Below are 23151 nucleotides of genomic sequence, written 5' to 3'. Positions count from 1 at the left end.
ATAGTTCCCTTGCAAGGTCGAATTAATTCGACCAAGTACATTAATATGTGGACTGAGTATTTTTTACCCTACTTTGGTCGGAATTTGAATGATAATGCTCCCATTCACACAGCTGGCAATGTCAAGAGGTGCCTGGAAGAGCATGATATTCTGTGTTTGGATTGGCCTGCACAATCTCCAGACCTCATTCCTATCGAAAACGTATGGCATTACATCAAGCAATGCAATGATAAAATTTCAAATTTGGAAGAACTTTGGACAAAAATGAAAGAAAGTAGGATGCCCTTTCCCCAGAGTATTGCTGCAGTCTAATTCAAGGAATTTCCAAAAGATTGCAGGCTGTCAAATTGCAGAAAGGCTATGCTACTAAATATTAACTGGTTCATTGTGTTCCTGTTGTATTTGTGTTGCATTAATATCCTAAAGTTACATTTAAATAACAATTTTCCATTGTGCAGACTTTTTTTTTGTCTCCTCAATTTGAAGTTATTTTTTAAATTGACTTGAACACTAGAATACTTCAATTAAAAGTCAAATATGAACAGATAAAATTATAGAAGAATAAAAGGCCAATCAAATAAGGTATAGTTTGTTTAAACAGTTACATTAAATTTAGCTTAAATTTGCATTTTTTGAAAAAATTACTAGTGCAGACATTCTTTTTGCCACCTGTGTGCAATATGTCAGATAATGCACTTAATACTAAATTAAATGGAAGAACACTATTTTTATGGCAGAATCACAGGTAAAGTAAGCCTGGGTCTAATGTTGCCACATACACCAAACAAATATGAAAGCTATGGGGCTCAGAAGAAAGATCAGCAGGAAATCCTTTGATAGCCATCATGTTGGCTCTTATTTCAGAAAAGGATATTTCACATAACAAACCGGCACAAACCAAAGATCACACAACAGAAGAAATGGACTATAAAGGAAAAGGAAATTAGTAATGAAGTTTCATTACAAAAGCAATCCACACACAAAGAAGCCCTTTTACAGCTATATAATCTATAGAACATAATTCTCAAGTTATCCCATCAATTTTCTGAACACTGTTTATATACCACATAATTATTTACAAACATGTGTTAAAAATATTCATTCTATTGGTTTACTTTTTTAAAAATAGATTTTCCTGTTGATGTATAATCCTTGTTTCTAGATCAAACAATCTGGAACTTACATTAGATTTGATCTTTTCATGAGCTTGGGTCAATTTTAAGAATAAATAAAAGTTCAAACTTAAAATCACACAAGAAACTGAATGCAGGTTTAATATTTTTTAATATATTGATGTGGTAACAATGTGAAGAGGCATAGAAATAAACAGCCGCGATTAGAATGTGCCTGCTGTAGGGAAGCAATGTGCATAAACCTGGAACCCTTTAGATGCAAGTATAAGGTGATTATGCAAATTTAGGCACTGTTTGGAATCCAAAGTGGTAGAATATATATTCTCCACCCTTTTTTTTTTTTTTTTAAATATGGGATTGTCCGATAGCCACACTTGTGATATGAAAATTGTAATTTTGAAAAATTTCATCTGATGTCACTATTGTGTTGAACATAAAACACAAACTAAAATACATTTTCTTGACTATCTAGCTAGAATCAACGTGTAGTATCTTTGTATGTAAATATATTTATAAAAAAAAGATTCTAATAAATTTTGGGCTATTTTAAGTAGGATGACCTCTATTGTAAATATAGTTGTGTACATGTAGGGTTGATTTTGTTAAAATGATAAAAATAGACATTTTTATCACTTTATACCAAGGATGACCAATAACACTCATTTTCCCTACACTTTTGCCAAATTTGTTTTCTACGTAATGTTTTATATTTTCTGCAAATAAATAATTCACAGTGTAGTATCTGTTTTTTGAAAAGATGTTACAATAATATTATAGTGGGATCTGTGTTCGTTGGGAGGTTGTTTATGTCATTCCTTTCTCTTCATCTTGCATCTTCATTTCTCTACTCTTCTCTTTGATGCCTTATTCATTTCCATGTGTTTTGGTCCCAGGCAGTTTATTCCCATGAAGACTGGTCTATGATGGTTAAGGCCAGGGTGTCAGCTTATCTTCATAGTGCTTTTTTGGGGCTTTTTATGGGCTGGTCACATTGGCAAGCTTGCCATAAAAAATTTTCTTGGGAAACCTTGATAGATCCATTCTGTGGATATTGCTTGCCCAGTGGAGATGGTGATCAATGATGTTGGCCTCAATGCTGGTCATTGAAGCTCTATGCAAAACTTGTGTTTGATGTGTGTTTTTTTTTTTTTTTTTTTTTTTTTTTTTTTAGAATTAGTCTTGGTTTTTGTTGTTGGAAGTGCTCTATGTTTTCGATATTGCTTCTGTATAAGGTCCACATTTTGCACGCCTGTAGAAATATGGATAGAAGACATAGATTTTAGTGGTCATCATTAATGCATGATGCTAAATACATGGTAATTTAATTGATCAAAGGTGAAATAGGGTGTCTTGATTCTGTTCTCACACCCTTCTTACATATGGGAGCAGATGTAAAGATACTCTCTAAGTATGAGAACTGTACCATTTTCTCTAGTGGTTGGTCATTTACAATGATATTAATATTTGGCATCAGAAAACTAGGTAGATGTTGGACAAATGTCTTGCTCTTGTCGGTAATCGCTTGCATCCCAAAACAGGCTGCTGTTATTCGAGACATAATTAATGTTACAATTAGTTCTTCTTTAACCGTTTCAATGACATACCATATCTTTTTTTCTATCTTTTACTTTCAGATGAATTAAAGCGATGTTTGCCTGCGATGATCGTAGACATCCTTGAGGAAGTTCTTGAACAGTATTATGTAGATTTTATAACAAATATGTTGATGAAATCCTATTCAACCAGTGACGCTTCTGCTGGACCCGATAATGAAGTGACATCTGGAGACATGGAACGGCCTCGTAAGCGATTAGCAGTCAGTTATGACAGTTACGATAGTATACCAGAAAACTGGGTGGAGATGGACCAAAAGTTTGTAAGTATTTCATTAGTTGGACATATCAAAAATATCCATACAGAAAAAAATATTGCATATACAATTTGTTAACATGTTTAATTTCAGCCAACAGTACAATATATTTAATTTTATAATATACTGCCATAGAGGCTAGATTTATAGGGGCAACCTAAGTGGGGAGTTGAGCAGCAAGATTTTAATTTTATAGTGTTAAGACTGATTGATCAGAATTTGCTCACATTTTGACTAGAATTTTTTTTTCTTTTATTCTTTTGTTTTTGTTGGGAAGAGTCAAGAAGTACAAATCTAAAAGTTCGATAAAATTTGCTCAAAATTATTTGTATATTCCCAAATTCTGACTAAAAACATTTTTTTCTTGATTTCATGAATAAAAAAATCTTTATAACTCTAAAAAAAAAAAAAAAAAATTCCTGTCTTTTTCTCTCCTACTTTCCCTCTCTGTGCTGCTCTAACCAAGTCTGTCGACCTGTTCCACAAATCCCAAAATCCCAAAACCTCAACATGAAATATCTCCAGAAAAAAACACGAATAAACCTAGAACCCCATCCTCCAACATAGACCCCTACTACCATGTCTTCTTCTCCAACATCAGGAGTCTATGTTCCAACCTTCCAGAGGTTGAAACCCAATTACAGGAGACGAAACTGGACATATTCTTCCTAAGCGAAACTGGCATAGGGCCGACCACTTCCTTAGATGAGTTCATTATTAAAGGATATTCTAACTTAACATCTAAATCTGACCCCCAAGATCGCCATAGGCATGGAATATGTGCCTACATAAAAGATGGCTTTCCATGTGGTAGGGATGTCTCCAGAGAAGACCTTAATTTACCTTATATGTGCTTCTGGGTTGCACTAGCTTACACCACCGCATTTATATTTGCCCTCTATCGCCCCACAACAGCGGAGTTACTATCTTTAAGAGGATATCTGAGAAAATTGATCACATCCTGTCTGCTCATCCTTCGGCTAACATTCACATTTGTGGTGACTTCAGCTGACCCACTCGAACAAGACAGATGATGAGGGGAGGCTCTGTGATGACTTCGCCATTGCCTATGACCTCAACCAGATTGTTCACAAACCCATCCGTGTGGCCGATACTTCCGGTTAGTACACAAGCCTTCTAGACCTTTTTCTCACAACTTCCTCTGAGCTATGTTCATGTTCTGTTCTATCTCCTCTGGGATTTTCCGACCACTCGGTTGTATCAGTTAAGATAAAAATGGAATGTAATAAGCCCTCAGACGTACCTCTCCACCATACTGTATATCGATACTCTACGGCTGACTGGGATAGCTTTCGTACATTTATATCTGTCTACCTCTGCAGTTCATGTTTAAAAAGGATGTGTCCTCTATAGTATCGAACCTGACCGAATGGTTAATTGTAGGCATAGACCAATTCATACCATCCAAAACAATTCCAACAAGAACCTAACAGCCAACCCAGAATGTGCTGCTGTCATTGCGCACAGAAATCACTTTTTCCATAGCTATCAACGTAATAGATGCACTGAGACTAAAGCTACTTTCAGGACTGCCAGCAACCACTGCAAAAGAGTAATAAAAAATGCAAGAGAGCTATATGCTTAGTCCATTAAATCCAAAGTAGCTGAGCAGTGGCTTGGTTCCCACCAGTTTTGGTAAATGGCAAACAAGATCCTGAACAGAAGCATGCGTTCTATCTCAACCATCATCAACGGGCCTGAGGTCATCTCGTCAGCATCAGACAAGGCCAAACTATTTGCCAAAGACTTTGCAGCTAATTCTACCCTATGCAACGAAGGCCATCAACTCCCCATATTTACTCCTGTAACAGACAACACGCTATGTAACATACAAATATCTGTGCGTGAGGTCGCCAAGCTAATCAAGAACCTTGATTCCAATAAAGCAACTGGCCCTGACGGCATTCCAATTATAGTGTTGAAAAAGCTTCAACCAGAACTTGCCCCCATACTTACAAAACTGTTTAAGTGCTGCCTTAAAGAGAAGTGCTTCCCAGCACCCTGGAAAACCTCATGAGTATGCCCTGTATTTAAGAATTCAGGTGATAAGTCATCTCCCTCTCAGAACAGACCAATAAATCTCCTGGGTGTCATGAGTAAGTTGCTGGAATCCATATTAAATAAAGAAGTAATCAACCACCTCAGCAGAAATAACCTTCTTAGTGACATGCAATATGGTTTCCATTCTGCCAGATCTACAGCAGATGTGCTAACGGTTATATCTCATAGGATTAGTGAATCTCTCGAGAAAGGCTTCCTTTCTAGGGCAATTGCTCTTGACATATCAAAGGCCTTCGATAAGGTTTGGCATAAAGGCCTACTTCACAAGATTTCCAGCTATGGTATAACTGGAAATGTTTTCTCAATTATTAAATCATTTCTCTCTGATAGGCTCATAAGAGTAGTGGTTGATGGGCAGAAATCAGAGGCCTGCAGTATTAATGCTGGAGTCCATCAGGGGTCCATCCTGGGCCCAATTCTCTTCCTGATCTACATCAATGATCTCCCAAAACACATCCTTAAATCATTTGTTGACATCTATGCTGATGACACGACCATCTATGGCAACACATCAAAGGCCGTAAATGACAAAGTTCTCTCTGATTCTCCTCTGATCTTGAGCGCGTGGTACAGTGAGGGAAGAGGTGGCTGGTTACTTTTAATGCATCTAAAACCAAGCTCCTATCTTTACATCATCAACGCTCTGATCCCCATCGGGCATTAATTGAAATGGATAGCTCTCGTCTAGGGGACGCTCCATGTTTTGACAAGCTTCTGGGCTTGACCTTTACTCCTGACCTGAAATGGAAGACGTACATCAAGTCTGTTGCCAAGGTCGCTGGAAAAATAGTAGGATTCTTCTACCGCTCCAGAAGATATCTCACTGCTGACACAATTCTCTATCTATATAAAAGCCAAGTACATCCAAGGATGGAGTACTGCTGCCATATCTGGGCAGGAGCTGCTAAAAACAGCCTATCCTGCCTTGACAGAGTACAAAATAGACTTTGTGGCATAGTGGGGGAATGCCCTTTTCTCTTCCCTGCAACCTCTCTCCCACAGAAGAGACGTTACGAGCCTGTCTTTGTTTTATTGTTATTTCCATGGCAAGTGCTCGTCTGAGCTCCAATCTCTGGTTCCCCCTCATCAATCTTTCATGAAAAACACCCGTCTAGCTGAAACTACTGTCAATAATTTTCTCCACTCTTTATCTGTGCCTAAATCAAAGTGTAGATTCCATGAACAAAGCTTCTTTCTTAGAAGTGCACGCCTGTGGAACTCTCTTCTGTTTGCCTGTTTCCCACCTGACTACAACTTGGATGTCAAGTCCAACATAAACAAATTCCTGATAAACCACCCCCTTAAGTAAGACACTTTATCAAATCTCCATTACTAACAATTACTACGATATTGTCCCATTGATTACTGTACATGCAATAACCCTTATCCCCGAGTGGCTTCAGGGCCTTGATAAGTGGTGACTACCATATAAAAAAAAAAAAAAAAAAAACTCTACTGTAAGATGTTGGCAACCCAAAATGAATAAGCCACCAATCCCAGATGTAGTATGCCATAGATTTCTCATTCATCTTCCTTTCATCGTTCTAGTTTTGGTCATGTTGTGATTGTATATTTCACACTGGTGACTATCGATGGGGAGTGCACCGGTCCACAAGTAGGAAAATAAAATCAAATAAAACGAAAGAAAATGCAGACTCTGATGTGTTACATTTGCGGTTGGACTATGGGTGCGTGTGTCCCCCATCAACTCTATACAATCTAGTCCACATGTACATTCTGCTGAGGCTGTGTCAGTCAGTTGCCATCAGTTCATCTCAATCTCCCAAAGCTTTTTCCAACCTGGCCCCAGTCACAATCTGTCTCCAAAGTCTAACTGTTAAAATGTCTCACTCAATTCTCAACTCTCATTGTCAATCATAAGCTGACTTTTGTCATTAAATCATTTCTATTGTTAAAAACTCAATAACTTTCACACCTCATGGCACTCCTTAGTGTCATAAAACTAAATATTTATTTATTATTCAGTCCTTTAGCTATCATCACACCAAATTTACCTCTCCTTGTCTATTGATAAATCTCTTTCCTGCTTTGTTTTCTTACTTCATTCGTTAACAGCCGCAGGTTAACCATAGTATTACATCTGCTTGTCTGTTAAGTTTCCTAATCCTATTTTAAATTGTTTCATTTTTTTTTATATCATAATTTTTTTGTAAAATTTCAAATTAATTTTTTATCAATTTCTAACTAAAAATACTTTTTTATGAACAGAGCAATCAGTTATTTGTCTTGAATAGTGATTCTCAAGAATATGCAACTGTGTCTGGAATGTTTCTCTCCACGATGCATTATCCAGCAACAGAAATAGTCCGAATTTCTCGGATCCAAAATCCGATTCTATGGAAGTATTATTGTCTGTAAGTATTTGTCTGTTGTTCATTTCTATAATGTCCGTCAAATTTTGTCTATTCCATTCATCATATTCAATCCTCTCATAATACTCTTCACTGTTCAGCTGGCAATCCATCCATCTCATTAACTATATCCTCAAGTGACATTTGCCCTTGATATCAGTTGCTAAAAAAAATAAATAAAATGCCCTAAAAAATGTAAAACTTTGCTACATTTGCTCTTCCATTCTTTTTTGTCAATATAAAAAAGAAAATTACAAAAAAAAAAACATTGATAAAATTTTAATTCAGACATTATTCATTTAGAAACATGTAAGTCCCTAACCTTTATATCAAAGATTATAGAATGAATATAATATAAGTAAAAGAGAAAGTGCTCAGATATAACATATTCTCTTAAAATGAAAAAAATATCTTATATTAAATAAGTAACGTTTTAAAAATTGCTGCAATTGGTAGTAAGACTTTATCTTTTATTAAGAGATAATTAAGATTTTTAAGTAAATTTTGAGTCAAGTTTGTGGTTCATTGGATGGATCCATCAAAGTATATACCAACATAAACATCTTCCTCTCCTCTTTTTTACTTCGACTTACGGACTTGACTCAACCATTAATCATATTTGTATAAAAATACTTAAATATTAATGTTTATGTATATGAATACAAATGTTTATAATTATTTCAAATTATGATTTAAAACTTTGAAGCAATAGGGAGCTGATAACTTGTTAGATTTTTCCATTAATCTTCCTGTTTAAATAATGAAAAAAAAATTTTTTTTATTTATGTTAATTTTTACCAAATTTAAAAAAATATTTGCAGAAAAAAGCGAGAAATGGTACAAGAAAATGATGGTCTGAATGTCGAGGAAAGGCAGTTGTTCCACGGAACCAAGGGTAAAGTAGTTGAACCAATTTGCCGCAAGGGATTCGACTGGCGATTGTGTGGTAAGCACGGCACCGTTTATGGACATGGTAAGTTTTATTACATGTGCATCTCTACACCTTAAAAGTGTCCTCCTCTTTGCTGCTCATTCTCATTTTTTTTTTTTTTTCCTTGCTGGATGCCAGGCATTCTCCTCTTATTCCAGAGTATCAGATTTTTCTAGTGTTCCTTTCTCTTTAAGTGCAATTGTTTAGATCTTTCTTGCATTTGATTTATTGGGTATATACACAAGATAGTTTTTAAGTTCTTTTCATAAATCTGATTGGCTCATATGGATTGCGACATTTCTGTGCAAATTTCAACTCAACTTGACAAATAAGTTTCTTGAAAGTTGACCTCAAATCATGAAGTTTTATTAACACTTATCATGGGTAGTGTATAATTCCTAACTTTCATGTTCCTAAGTTTAATAATCTGAAAGTATTTAGATATTTCTCATGTTGATAGCATTTTCTTAAAATTTATACTAAGTATAAATCTATATATCTATAAAAGTGAACATGTCTGTCTGTGTACATTTCCCTACGTAATAACTCTGTCAATTTTTAGTCTACAGGCTCGAAATTTGATATACAGGGTACTGAGATTTGGAAAAATCTGTGTGATTGGTTTTCGGCCAGAAATTTGGCTGTTAAGGCGTCAAGGTTCCACGATTTGACCTTTGAGAACTCTACCAAACTCCGACAATTTTAAATCTAAACACTTGAAATTTTAGATAGAGGTTCCTTGGACATGGATCTAACTTAATAACTTGATTTGAGCCCAAAACAATAAATGTTAAAGGGTCATAATAGGGGTCAAAGTTAAAAACATTGACAGCTTTTTTTTTTTTTTTTTTTTTTTCTCAACATACACCTCCAAACACCCGGGCAACGCTGGGGACCCATGGTAGTTTCTATATATTTCAAAAATGTTTAATTAATGAACAAATACTAGTAGTCAAAATGGTAGATATTTTGGTATGAAGTTAACACTTTTAAATATGTAATAGCAGGCCCAATCATAAGATATATTTAAATATGATCTTTTAATTCATGCAGATTATATATTTTTATTATAGAGACAATTCTCTTTTGATTATTATATTGAACCTAATATATAGCAGTGAGATCAAAACGAAGAATATATATATATATATATATATATATATATATGTTACTTAGGTGTCATCAGCTAGAATCAAAATCAAAACATACAACTCACCACCCTCATTCCTTAGTCTCTGAGCCATGCCCTATGCATACACACACACACACACACACACACACACACATATTCACCTGTCATCTTTTTTTTAAAAGATGGAATCACCATATCATTGAGCACAAGATTCAAACAAGCAAGCATGGCCGGATGGTCCAGAGTTTTATAATTATATAGATTAAATTCAAAGAAAATATTCCAAAATATCCAGGTGGTCCTTGACTATAGTCAGCCACTTAGTTTATTAATATAATTCTGGTATTTGATTGGCTAAATACTTCCCAGCACTGCTATAAAAGCTTTAATATGTTATTCTATTCCTAAACTAACATATTAACTATATCTTTTGTGCTACCAGATCAGGCTGTCTTTTGGCTTCCTGAGACGAAACGCACCTACGTTGAATTTCTGTTTTTGTTTTCTATCCTCTTTTGTAAAACTTTAATAGGTTCTACAAAAACAAAAACAACACCCCCCTTCCCCTTCCTCCTCCCTTCCCCCACTTCCTTACTTCGCCCTGTCGGTGAGGCTTTAGAATACACTGTCTACCCGCTTGCAGAGAGTAAAAGTCCCTCAATGGGGCCACCTGTTTGCCGTGGGTGGCGACCCGTGACACCTTGGAACAGAATCCTGGTGGTTGAGGGTTGCGGGGGATAGAAATGATTTCCTTCCCTTCCCAACACACCACTTTGGCCCTTACCTCGGTTAGATGGGTGGTCGGAGAGGCCCGCTCCGATCAATCGGCTGGTCACACCTAGCCCTAAATCAGACAAACACAACAAGAAAACACACTCGCGCTCCCCACATTAGGCAATAAACTGATTTAGTAAGCGGTGGCTGAAGGGTCAATCAACTTGCTGAGTAGGGACAAAACATGGCTGAAAAACCAACATCCCTTCCAAAAATAAGGCTCTTGGAGGAGATGAAGGAAACACAGGTGCTGGAATCCAACAGTAAGAAGAGTATACTTCTGCTGTATCCCCATTGTGTTGGGGCGAATGGGTTTCCCCCCACAATTCCCGATGATTATACAACAAATGCCCACAGCCCACTTGGGAATGCTGATCATAATGGTAGAAATCGCCCTAAATTCTCAACCCAAAACTAAAGACCCACTGCTCAAAACAATGAAGTATTACAAAAAGGCTGACTGGGAAGCCATCAGGGATATCATCAGAGATGCCCCATAGGGAAATATCTTTTCTCTTCCAGCTGAACAGTGCGCAAATGAGACCACTGAATGGTTCAAAACTGCAATTGAAGCATATGTTCCCACACGGAAATTCCATAGCAAGCCCCACTCTCCCCAATGGTTTACTTCTACTTGTGCAGCTGTCATTGCAACATGCGTGCTGCAGATTCAACCGATATAAGTCCAGTCCAAAAAGACAGAAGTATATAGAAGCTAGAAGTAATTGTAAGTGAGAAATAGCGACAGCTAAGACAGAATACACTGAAACCACTAGAAAACGCATCGAAGCACAGAAATTAGGAACCCGTGACTTCTGGAAAATCTACAACAGTGTAGTAAATAATGGGCAATCAACAATTCCCCCACTATCAAACAATCAGGAGGTTGTTTGCACGGCAACCGAGAAGGCTAACCTGATTGCCAGTCGGTTTGCTTCTAACTCCATATTGGACCCAGAACACCACTCCCTCCCTGATTTTCCTTTGCGGACAGACGCCACACTAGATGATTGAAAATCATGCCTTCTCAGCTACATGGTATCATAAAAAACTCATAAGCATGTGGACCCAATCTCATCCCAGCTGTGCTATTAAAAAATGCTCCGCTGAGGTTGCTCCAGTTCTCTCCAAACTTTACAACAAATGCCTCAACGAATCTTGCTTTCCTGACTGCTGGAAAACTGCTTCTGTGATACCAGTTTTCAAGAATTCTGGTGAAAAAACTGACCCATTAAATTATTGCCCCCATTAGCCTTTTCCCGCTTTTTGCCAAAATATTTGAGTCCTTAATTAATCAAGCTCTAGTCCATCACCTTACAGCTGCTAAACTCCTGACCGACAATCAATATGGATTTAGGCAAGCCCAATCCACAGCAGATATCCTAACTGTAATCTCTGATTACAATATATCGTTCACTGGACAAAACAGGGGAGGGTAGAGAAATAGCTCTCGATATATCTAAGGCTTTTGACAGGGTATGGCATGATGGTCTTCTAAGGAAAATTAGATCATATGGTATCACTGGAAGAATGCATAATGTAATTAAATCCTTAAGTAAGAGAAAAATCCAGGTTGTCCTTAATATGATATAAATGCAGGTGTACCTCAGGGGTCTATCCTTGGACCTTTATTATTCTTGATATTCATAAATGACCTCCCTGATAAAATTGTCTATGAGATGGGTATATTTGCTCTATAGTAGACATGAGGGAAAACAAATGAACACATATCTAAGGAAATGGCAGAAACACTAGAGGAAGACCTCCAGTCTAGTGGAATGGGGACAAAAATGGAGAGTCACAATTAATGCTGCCAAGACTAAGCTTGTTTCCTTCAATAATTACAAGAAACCTTCTCTACCACCAATAGCAATGGCCAAGAACACATTACCCGAAAGTACTTCCTTTAAACTCTTCGGCCTAACATTTACAGGGAACATGAATTGGAATAGATACATTGAGAGCATTGCCAAGGCTGCTGCGAAGATGGTGGGCTCTCTCTACCATGCTAGAAAACTACTTACGCCTGAAAGTATCCTGTACCTCTATAAGGCCACCATTCGCCCATGTATGGAGTACTGTTGTCACATTTGGGCTGGTGCATCTGCTACTTGTCTCACTTCTTGACCGGGTTCAAAAGAGAGTCGCCAACCTGATAGGTCCTGAACTGTCATCTAAGCCTCTCTGTCCCATCGACAAAATTTTGCATCCCTCTGCCTGTTCTACGAGTATTTTAATGGTGAATGCTCTGACAAACTACAAGCACTTGTACCCCCTCGATGTGAACACCCCTGACAAACCCGACAAGCAGCTAAATCCCACCCCTTCACAGTAGAGATCCCTAGGTGTAAGAAAGCCAATAGTTTCTTCCCCAGAACTGCTAAACTTTGGAACTTGCTTCCGGGATTCTGCTTTTCCAACTGTATTGACATGCAGAAGTTCAAATGTAATGTGAACAGACATCTTGCCACTCATCTCCCTTCATAATACCCCTGCAACTTATGTCCCCGATAGTAGCCCCCTACTTCAAAGTTGCACTGTGCCTTGTTTGGGGTGAAAATTGAATAAAAAAAAATATTTTAAAAGTTAGCAAAGTTCAAACTAACGTACTCTACTATTCTACCAAAAATATGACAACCACGATGAATTTTTATTTCTTTTCACATTTTATAAGTGACTACTTTTATTAGATATCAGCGTGTGTTACTCTACACATCACATGCCCTATCCACTATTGTTGTCTTCAATTTATCAAGCTGCTCATAAAGATAATTGGCAAATGATGAAGTTGATGATCTAAACAGAATGCAAAAGAAAAAGAAATGTGTATAAGCAATATAAATAGCTTTGTGAGTTAAATATTGTATGAGGAAACAATTTGAGTTCAAATCTATTTAGTATAATGCATGTCATCAAAAGAAAAACACGTTTGAAATGTGTAAATATGCTAGAATAATTTTGATTTTTAATAAAACAACTGGAAGTAATCTATTATAATCATTGTGTCATGATTTTTTTTTTTTTTTTTTTTTTTGTATCACTCAAGATGAAAAAATATTAAAACCTCTTTTTTTTTTTTTTTCCAATTATTAATACATTATATTTAATTGATTTTTACTCAAAATGTTCTTAATCTGGAAATAGTTCAAAAACTGGCTGTTCAAATACTGCAGGGTCTATGGAATCTGCCATATGAAAACTAACTAAACAAAAAGCTTAACCTTTTCTCCGTTGAGTGCCAATGATTACAAGCTGATCTCATTTTGTTCTAAAATTTCCTTGATGGTCATTATATCTTCGAGACCTATTATTCACTTCTGCACCAGAAAGAGGTCTACACGGATACTACAAAATCTATTTCACCACTAATTTCAATTAAACTGAAAGAGGGGCACTTTCTTGATCTCTGTCAATCTAAAGTATGCTTCTGATTAGTTCTAGGGGGTCAACACTCCCAGACTTTACCTTCTCGTTTCTTAAGAATAGATTAATTTATGTCGATCGCCTTAGTTGTTTCTAGTGGGGATTGTTGACGGGCTGCCCAGGCAAGTTTACTTCGGCCAGAATACTCGTCCTCTTGGGTCCTGGTTTACTGTACCACATTCCCAATGTTGTATCACATTTTCTTGTTTTGTGAAGGAAATATATCAACTAGACGCTTTCCTACAATTGGAAACCCTAAAGGTAGTAGCAATTTGGTTTACCACAACAATTTAAAAATTGAGATGTATCTAATCATATTTCTTTTTTAAATTAGTATTTTTATTCATTTAGACTTTTTAGTTACAAACATATGAACATAAACTTTCCATTATAATAGGCACAGCTAACATACACAGTGACCTTGATGGATTGTCAGACCCAATAAACAATTTGTTTGACATATTTATACTTGAATCACACTAGCTTTTTATTTAAATTTTCAACTATATTATTGCCACAAATACATTATACTTTGCATAAGGTTTTTTTTTTTTCTGGAATTAATAATTCCAAGTAAGAAACAACAACTATTAGAATGGAACCAGAGGAGGGATGCTTTCTTAATCAGGATCACTGGACTGAGATAGACTTCCAAGATAGGTAATACATGTGCTAACAATGCAGCAATTCAAAGTAAATTAGGACAGGTGCTGAGTTATTGTATCTTCTTCTGTGTGAATTTCGACCACCTTTTTCTTTATATGACAACTGGTGCATGCATGTTTTAGTTTGGCTAAATAAATTGATTTGAATTGAATAAAAAAAACCTAATTTGTTTTTTTACTAATAAAAGCAACACATAAATACATTCATCATAGTTAATTACTCTCTCCTACAAATTCTAAATAGCATATGTTTTTCCAAAAAATTTCACAAATATCTTTCTTTGTACTAGCTCTAAAGTTTTGTGATTGAGATAAAGATGCAAAAAGGCATACCCCAGTACTGTACCAACACCGCTCAGAGAGCAGCTATAAACTAGTAATTATTAATATTTATTTTTTTTCCCCCTTTTAGGTTCCTATTTTGCTGGTGATGCATCGTACTCACATCAGTTTACTGATGATATCAGGATTAAACGACAGCGGCCTATACCAGCAACCCGTGTCCATTCAGGTGGTATCACCAACAGTATGACAAAAGTCTACTGCAATCCCTACAGCAAGAATGCTTACGTAAAATTCAGCCCTAGTATCAATATACCAGCAATGAATCCGTCTGCTTCTCTGCAACTGACAGGCTATACGAGTTCAGTGACCACTTACACTGCCCAAGGAAGCATCATGGCTAGCTCTAGTGCTAATCCATTTGTTAACCAAACTATTTTAGGAGCGTCTGGTCCAGCATCTAACGTTTGTTTGCCAACTATTAAAACAACCGGCCCTCCAAACACTGCTGTGAACAGAGTGACACCACACAGGATTAGTAACAAATACGGAACTATTGTCATGATGCCTGTCACCGACAATGAAAAAAGTCAAACTGCTCAAAACCTATCTAATGTGATGGACACTTCCTCGGTTGGGATCTCGCAGAATGTCCCTTCTTCCTCAGCGGCTTCTCAAACTCCATCTACCTACTCAGTACAGAACATCAGTGTCTCTTTCCCATCTACCTGCCATTTAAACCCGACCGTATCCGCCAACAATACTGTTCTCCAGTCACCTCTTGTATTATCTGCGCCGCACAAGCAGTTGGTACACCAACTGCAGACTGTTCCAGCCACCAGTAGTCCGCAGCAAATTCCTCTGGTTGTTCCTTTCCAGGCCGGAACTGCAGTTAATCCAAAGAGTCATTTGGCATCTCATTCGCACTCCAAGCTAATCTTTGGCGCTTTATCACAGTCGCAACAGAAATTGCAGCAGCAGCAGCAACAACAGCAACAGCAGTTGTTGCAACAGATCCAACAACGGCTCCAAACACAGCCTGCACCACGACTCCAGCAGGCACCATTACAATCACAACCAATGAAACAACCTCAACAGCCACTGCTGCAGTTGCAAGCCGTGCAACAACTGCACTCGTCTGCACAGATGCCAACCCAAGTGTCACAGTTAGCTTTACCTCAGCAGCAACAACAGGCGCAGTCTCTACCACCTCAACCCATGGCTGCACCAACTCTGCAACAAGTGAGCACATCCACAACCCAGCTGATAACCTTAAATGAGTTTCTCAGCCCATTTCAAGCTGGTGCCTCAACTGCAAAGGTGAACGTAGCACCTCATACCCAGCCCAAACTTGTATTTGGACGGGTGCCATCGCAACAGCCAGCGATCGGACAGTCTCCTCCCCAACAGAGCCCATCGCAGACACAACCACCACCACAGCACATGCAAGGGGGCCAGCAACCCCCACACCACCTTCACCACCACCATCATCATCACCACCACCACCATCACCACCATCCTCATCATCATCATCACCATCACCAAGCACAACAGCAGAGCCCGCAGATCTTTCTCCGGAAGGGATTTGTAGTTCCCTTCCCGGCTGGAACCTCAGCTCAAAAAGTCAGTTCCGCTGTCCATCCTCAGTCCAAACTTGTCGTCAAGGTACCTCCACAACAACAGCAGCAGCAGCCACAGCCGCAACCACAGCAGCAACCAACTCCAGCACAGATAATGCCTGCACAACCTACCACAAATTCCCTCCAACTCTATTGTCAGAGTGGAGAACCTCTATCAACACGAACCTCTATACCTACAAGCTGCACCCGTAAAATGTTCATTGCCAAAGTGTTGGTGGGCAAATACACTGGCGGCAACAGTAGCCTCAAAAAAGCTCCGCCTCTTTATCCATGTGCTGAACCATTCGGAAAATGTTACGACTCTTGTGTAGATAATATATGGGACCCAAAGATCTTTGTTATATTTGATAGTGCTCAGGCCTATCCTGATTATTTAATAGAGTATATAATATAAAGATAAAAGAAAAATAGAGATTGCCTTTATTGAAAGAAAATTTTTTATAGAAATCCAGAAAAATTCCAAGGAAAAAAAAACAAAACAGATGAAGAGAAACAAAACTAGAAGAGGAGGGAAGAAAATTTGAGTTGAATCAAGTTTTTATTATATTGACAATTTATGGAAAGCTACTACAGTACCAGAGTTTATCTGATAAAAGCGGGACTGAAAATATAACAAGACGAAGGCAACAATGAAAATAAGTTTTTCTATTTTTATTATTAAAAAATAATTTTTGGTGCATTTTGAAAAAAGTACATGGGTGAAATATCACAGTTCAAAATAAATTAATGTTTGATGTACTTACATAGGCATAAATAGATATCTCCACCAGAAACAACAGGAAAGTATTGAATAAAATTTTAATTAAAAATCAATTTTTATGTATACTTACATCATGCATCTTTATTCAGTGTATCACCAAAGAATTATCTCCCTTCTAATATGAAAAGTCATGCACTTTTGTCCTTCGGATTTCATTGACTACAAATAGAAATACAATTTGCTGCTTATTTAGAATTACACTTGGTTAACAAAAGAAAAAATACAGGCAAATCTTTATGATGTATGTACTCGTCATGGAATGAAGATGTCAGATTCCAAAACTCCTGTAAATTGATCAAGTAGTTTGTGTGTTGTGTGAATTTTTAATGAAAATCAAATTTAATGATTTTTAGCACTTTAAGTTTTAATTATTTTGAATACAAACAAAATCTCTGTAGTCAAATTAAATTGTCACCCTTGAATTTTGGCAAAATTTAAAACAATGTGACTGCTCCCGGCCTCCTACTTGCTTCTTTATAAAATTTGATTTTCTAATAAAAAAAAAAAACTACTTGATCAATTCACGATTTGAGAAAAATGACATCTTTATTCTGCGATGAGATTTTTCTGGGTTTTTTTCCTAAAGTGTAATTCTAAATAAGCTATAACAATTTCATTCGCTATTAAAATTCTACTTCTTACCATAACTATTGGTGTACACAAATAGTTTTGCTTGATATGTAAGTAAATTTCCTGTGATTTACTTTGAACAGGCATATTTCATCTGTGTGTGTGTGTATTTTCAAGAAGCACCAAACATTTTGTCCCCCCCCTTTTTTTTTTTTTTTTTTTTTTTTATAAATCTTAAGTGTTACTTAATGGTTGAGTCCATAGAACACAATATTTCAGGAAAAAAAATTTTCTCAGATGTATTTTCAACTCTGATCTTAAAAAAAATGCAAACATACTTTTGATAAAGGGATTTTTTTCCCAAAATATTATGCTATACGGCCTCCACCATTGAGTGACTCTGAAATCAAGTAAGATCTATAATGAAAAAAAATCTTTAATAATTTTGAAATAGAATTATTTTTTTTAATTTCACTTTAGCCTTCATTTGGCTTAGCTTTCAGTCCAGCTTCTATCCAATACACTCTCACATTGTAATTGCCTTCCATAAATTATCTATATATAAATTACACACGATGTTTGAAGCAAACTACATCAACCTCTTAAGTTTTTATTAGCTTTTAATATCTTTCCCTTTGTCTGTTTTTCCGAGAAAAAAAAAAAGCATGTATATATTTTTGCAAACTATATTATTTTTACCTACATTTAATTATTTCTAAAAAAAAACAAAAAAAAAAACAACAAACAACTTTCTACCCTCTTTCTACATAAAGTCTATTTGCTTATTATTTAAAGAAAAAACAAAACGAAAATTTGCACCTTGGGAACTTTTATCGATTCAATTTTTAAACTTAGAAGAAAGAGAGAAAAAATGATAGCAAAAAAAATATAAACTAAAAAAAAAAAAACTTTATACAAGTACATTGTCATCAATTATCAAACACTACCGTTTTGTATGTCGGCCTATTCTTGAAAATGTATTTTATATTATTTTTTCTATTTCTCCTGTCTGTGAGCAAAAATGAATCTTCTATACATTCTTACTTGTTTAGTCCGACGCTAGTTGAACAGATTTAAAAACGTATCCATTTACACCGTTGTTCAATTACATCTATGCATGTAGCAAAAACAAACATACCATATCGGCACCAAATTTCTTCACCGTAGCGACTGTGCATTTTTTAAGGTTGTGACACATAAGAGTATATTGAGTGTTAGAACTAGCCTGGAGCTTCTCTATATATTTTGTTTGTTTTTTTTTTTCTATTTGGCTTTGCAAACATTTTTTTTTTTTTTTTTAACATTCTTTGAGGATGCGAAAGTAAATCTCAAATCAAGCATAAAAATTTTATTTATTTTCTCTCTTTTGTATTTTCTTTATTTCTTTTACAAACAAAAACTTTACAAACAAAAAATGTAGTTTCATTTTTTTTTTTTAATTAAGCGATTCTTTACATTTTCTTCTCTTTCTGGTTTCCCTTTCTCTTATCTCTCTCTCTTCCTGTGTTCTCTCTCTCTCTTCCATATCTTTCTCTCTCTCTCTTCCATATCTTTCTCTCTCTCTCCCATATCTTTCTCTCTCTCTCCCATATCTTTCTCTCTCTCTCCCATATCTTTCTCTCTCTCTCCCATATCTTTCTCTCTCTCTCCCATATCTTTCTCTCTCTCTCCCATATCTTCCTCTCTCTCTCCCATATCTTTCTCTCTCTCTCCCATATCTTTCTCTCTCTCTCCCATATCTTTCTCTCTCTCTCCCATATCTTTCTCTCTCTCTCCCATATCTTTCTCTCTCTCTCCCATATCTCTCTCTCTCTCTCCTATATCTCTCTCTCTCTCCCATATCTCTCTCTCTCTCCCATATCTCTCTCTCTCTTCCATCTCTCTCTCTCTCTTCCATATCTCTCTCTCTCTCTCTTCCATATCTCTCTCTCTCTCTCTCCCATATCTTTGTCTCTCTCTCCCATATCTTTGTCTCTCTCTCCCATATCTTTGTCTCTCTCTCCCATATCTTTGTCTCTCTCTCCCATATCTTTGTCTCTCTCTCCCATATCTTTGTCTCTCTCTCCCATATCTTTGTCTCTCTCTCCCATATCTTTGTCTCTCTCTCCCATATCTTTGTCTCTCTCTCCCATATCTTTGTCTCTCTCTCCCATATCTTTGTCTCTCTCTCCCATATCTTTGTCTCTCTCTCCCATATCTTTGTCTCTCTCTCCCATATCTTTGTCTCTCTCTCCCATATCTTTGTCTCTCTCTCCCATATCTTTGTCTCTCTCTCCCATATCTTTGTCTCTCTCTCCCATATCTTTGTCTCTCTCTCCCATATCTTTGTCTCTCTCTCCCATATCTTTGTCTCTTTCTCCCATATCTTTGTCTCTCTCTCCCATATCTTTCTCTCTCTCTCTCCCATATCTTTCTCTCTCTCTCCCATATCTTTCTCTCTCTCTCCCATATCTTTGTCTCTCTCTCCCATATCTTTGTCTCTCTCTCCCATATCTTTGTCTCTCTCTCCCATATCTTTGTCTCTCTCTCCCATATCTTTGTCTCTCTCTCCCATATCTTTGTCTCTCTCTCCCATATCTTTGTCTCTCTCTCCCATATCTTTGTCTCTCTCTCTCCCATATCTTTCTCTCTCTCTCCCATATCTTTCTCTCTCTCTCCCATATCTTTCTCTCTCTCTCCCATATCTCTCTCTCTCTCTCCTATATCTCTCTCTCTCTCCCATATCTCTCTCTCTCTCCCATATCTCTCTCTCTCTCTTCCATCTCTCTCTCTCTCTTCCATATCTCTCTCTCTCTCTCTCCCATATCTCTGTCTCTCTCTCCCATATCTTTGTCTCTCTCTCCCATATCTTTGTCTCTCTCTCCCATATCTTTGTCTCTCTCTCCCATATCTTTGTCTCTCTCTCCCATATCTTTGTCTCTCTCTCCCATATCTTTGTCTCTCTCTCCCATATCTTTGTCTCTCTCTCCCATATCTTTGTCTCTCTCTCCCATATCTTTGTCTCTCTCTCCCATATCTTTGTCTCTCTCTCCCATATCTTTGTCTCTCTCTCCCATATCTTTGTCTCTCTCTCCCATATCTTTGTCTCTCTCTCCCATATCTTTGTCTCTCTCTCCCATATCTTTGTCTCTCTCTCCCATATCTTTGTCTCTCTCTCCCATATCTTTGTCTCTTTCTCCCATATCTTTGTCTCTCTCTCCCATATCTTTCTCTCTCTCTCTCCCATATCTTTCTCTCTCTCTCCCATATCTTTCTCTCTCTCTCCCATATCTTTGTCTCTCTCTCCCATATCTTTGTCTCTCTCTCCCATATCTTTGTCTCTCTCTCCCATATCTTTGTCTCTCTCTCCCATATCTTTGTCTCTCTCTCCCATATCTTTGTCTCTCTCTCCCATATCTTTGTCTCTCTCTCCCATATCTTTGTCTCTCTCTCCCATATCTTTGTCTCTCTCTCCCATATCTTTGTCTCTCTCTCTCCCATATCTTTCTCTCTCTCTCCCATATCTTTCTCTCTCTCTCCCATATCTTTCTCTCTCTCTCCCATATCTTTCTCTCTCTCTCTCCCATATCTTTCTCTCTCTCTCCCATATCTTTCTCTCTCTCTCTCCCATATCTTTCTCTCTCTCTCTCCCATATCTTTCTCTCTCTCTCTCCCATATCTTTCTCTCTCTCTCTCCCATATCTTTCTCTCTCTCTCTCCCATATCTTTCTCTCTCTCTCTCTCCCATATCTTTCTCTCTCTCTCTCTCCCATATCTTTCTCTCTCTCTCTCTCTCTCCCATATCTTTCTCTCTCTCTCTCTCTCTCCCATATCTTTCTCTCTCTCTCTCCCATATCTTTCTCTCTCTCTCTCCCATATCTTTCTTTCTCTCTCTCCCATATCTTTCTCTCTCTCTCTCCCATATCTTTCTCTCTCTCTCTCCCATATCTTTCTCTCTCTCTCTCTCCCCATATCTCTCTCTCTCTCTCCCCATATCTCTCTCTCTCTCTCCCCATATCTCTCTCTCTCTCCCCATATCTTTCTCTCTCTCCCCATATCTTTCTCTCTCTCCCCATATCTTTCTCTCTCTCTCTCTCTCTCCCATATCTTTCTCTCTCTCTCTTTCTCTCTCTCTCTCTCTCTCTCCCATATCTTTTTCTCTCTCTCTCTCCCATATCTTTTTCTCTCTCTCTCTCCCACATCTTTCTTTCTTTCTCTTCCATATCTCTCTCTCTCCCTTTCATCTCTCTCTCTCTCTCTCTCTTCCATACATATCTTCCACATATCTCTCTCTTCCCTATATCTTACTAATATTTTTTCACATCAAGCTTATGATCATTTGCTCTGATTAGAACTAAATTTTAAAACACTAAATTTTAGCCTAGAGCCAATCAAGTATTACCTTATGCATGTATCACAATCTGACTTTTTTTTTTGGTTCGTTTCATAGGAATTTAAAAAATCTTTTTGTTCTTTTTCTTCTCTTTAATATACATGATTTCAAATTGATACAATTATTTGTCTGCTGTGGCTTGCAATCTGTATCTTTTTCCCCATAAATATTTTCGTCTGTCTATACTTTTTTCTTTTTTTCCTTACTGAAGAAGACCGCATCACTTTTCTCTTCCTAACTAAGATAGTTTGTGCCAAGGCTTTCTACTTTGTGCACAGTGGAAAACGATTTCGTATTAATGTCTCTAAATTTAACGACTTGCCTCTCATATGTTTGCACTGTATTTCAAATGTTAGTTCTGAATTTTAACAATAACTTTTATCTTTTGTTGTCGACATATATATATATTTTTAAGCATCGTTAGCGAAAAACTTTTTAAACTGCATTTTCTTGTATCGGGTCTGTAGGTTAGAAATTGTGGTGAAAAACGAATGTGAATTTGATCTCTTAAATTTGTTTGGTTATAATAATAATAATAATAATAATATTAATAATTATAATTATTAAAAATTGAAAAAAAAATATCCAAAAATAAAGGTAAATATTTTATAAACTTCTAACACTAGACAACACTTCTGTAGTATATTTAATCAGAAAGAGACACTAACAATCTTGCAATTAAAAAGGGTACACTGTTTGGTGATAATAATAGATTTTTTTACGTTATCTAAAATTGTATGTAATATGTTTGTAATTGGATTCTGTGAAATTTCTAAGTTTGTTTTTTTTTCTTGTGTGCATTTTTTTTTTTTTTTTTTTTTTTTTTTTTTTTTCAAATTTTTAATTTTTAACTTAAAGCTTTGAAAAATCACTTATCGTTGTCATAAGAAATACTTTTAATTTTTTTTTTTTTTTTTTCCACTGAAAAATTTTACAGTATCTCTCATCTTGACACTCTAAATATAGTACAGTTAACTTTGCTTTTCTTTTCTGTCTTTTAATTATAGTCATTTATTTCTTGTCAATTTTTTGAGACATTTTAAGATTCGTGTTCTTAAAAAAAATGAAAAAAAAAAAAGATACCATGTATGGTGCTGTGCTGCTTACGGTGTTTTAATATATAAACTTTGTTTAATTTTTTTCAA

At 36.6% G+C, this 23151-nt stretch overlaps 1 protein-coding gene and 1 long non-coding RNA gene across 3 annotated transcripts in view; one reads left to right on the top strand and one right to left on the bottom strand.

Annotated features, from left to right (window-relative positions):
- LOC145252641 (uncharacterized) overlaps window positions 1-18994 on the top strand; it is a 114656-nt gene extending 95662 nt beyond the window's left edge. For both annotated transcript variants that reach the window (XM_080112378.1, XM_080112377.1), the window contains exons 4-7: window positions 2768-3009; window positions 7315-7460; window positions 8279-8430; window positions 14795-18994. In XM_080112378.1, the coding sequence (XP_079968504.1) occupies window positions 2768-3009; window positions 7315-7460; window positions 8279-8430; window positions 14795-16698 (2444 nt within the window). In that variant the 3' untranslated portion in view covers window positions 16699-18994. The remainder of the gene's footprint in view (window positions 1-2767; window positions 3010-7314; window positions 7461-8278; window positions 8431-14794) is intronic.
- The window catches only part of LOC145252642 (uncharacterized), a 35006-nt gene continuing 12937 nt past the window's right edge, over window positions 1083-23151 (bottom strand). Inside the window, exons 2-3 of the long non-coding RNA XR_013863640.1 lie at window positions 17135-17223; window positions 1083-2382 (exon numbers count right to left, since the gene is read on the bottom strand). This is a non-coding gene — a long non-coding RNA (uncharacterized LOC145252642). The remainder of the gene's footprint in view (window positions 2383-17134; window positions 17224-23151) is intronic.

Source organism: Euprymna scolopes, chromosome 29, assembly GCF_053919585.1.
Source record: "Euprymna scolopes isolate OS-2025 chromosome 29, ASM5391958v1, whole genome shotgun sequence".
Taxonomy (NCBI): domain Eukaryota; kingdom Metazoa; phylum Mollusca; class Cephalopoda; order Sepiida; family Sepiolidae; genus Euprymna; species Euprymna scolopes.
This window is presented reverse-complemented; position numbering and strand designations above follow the sequence as displayed.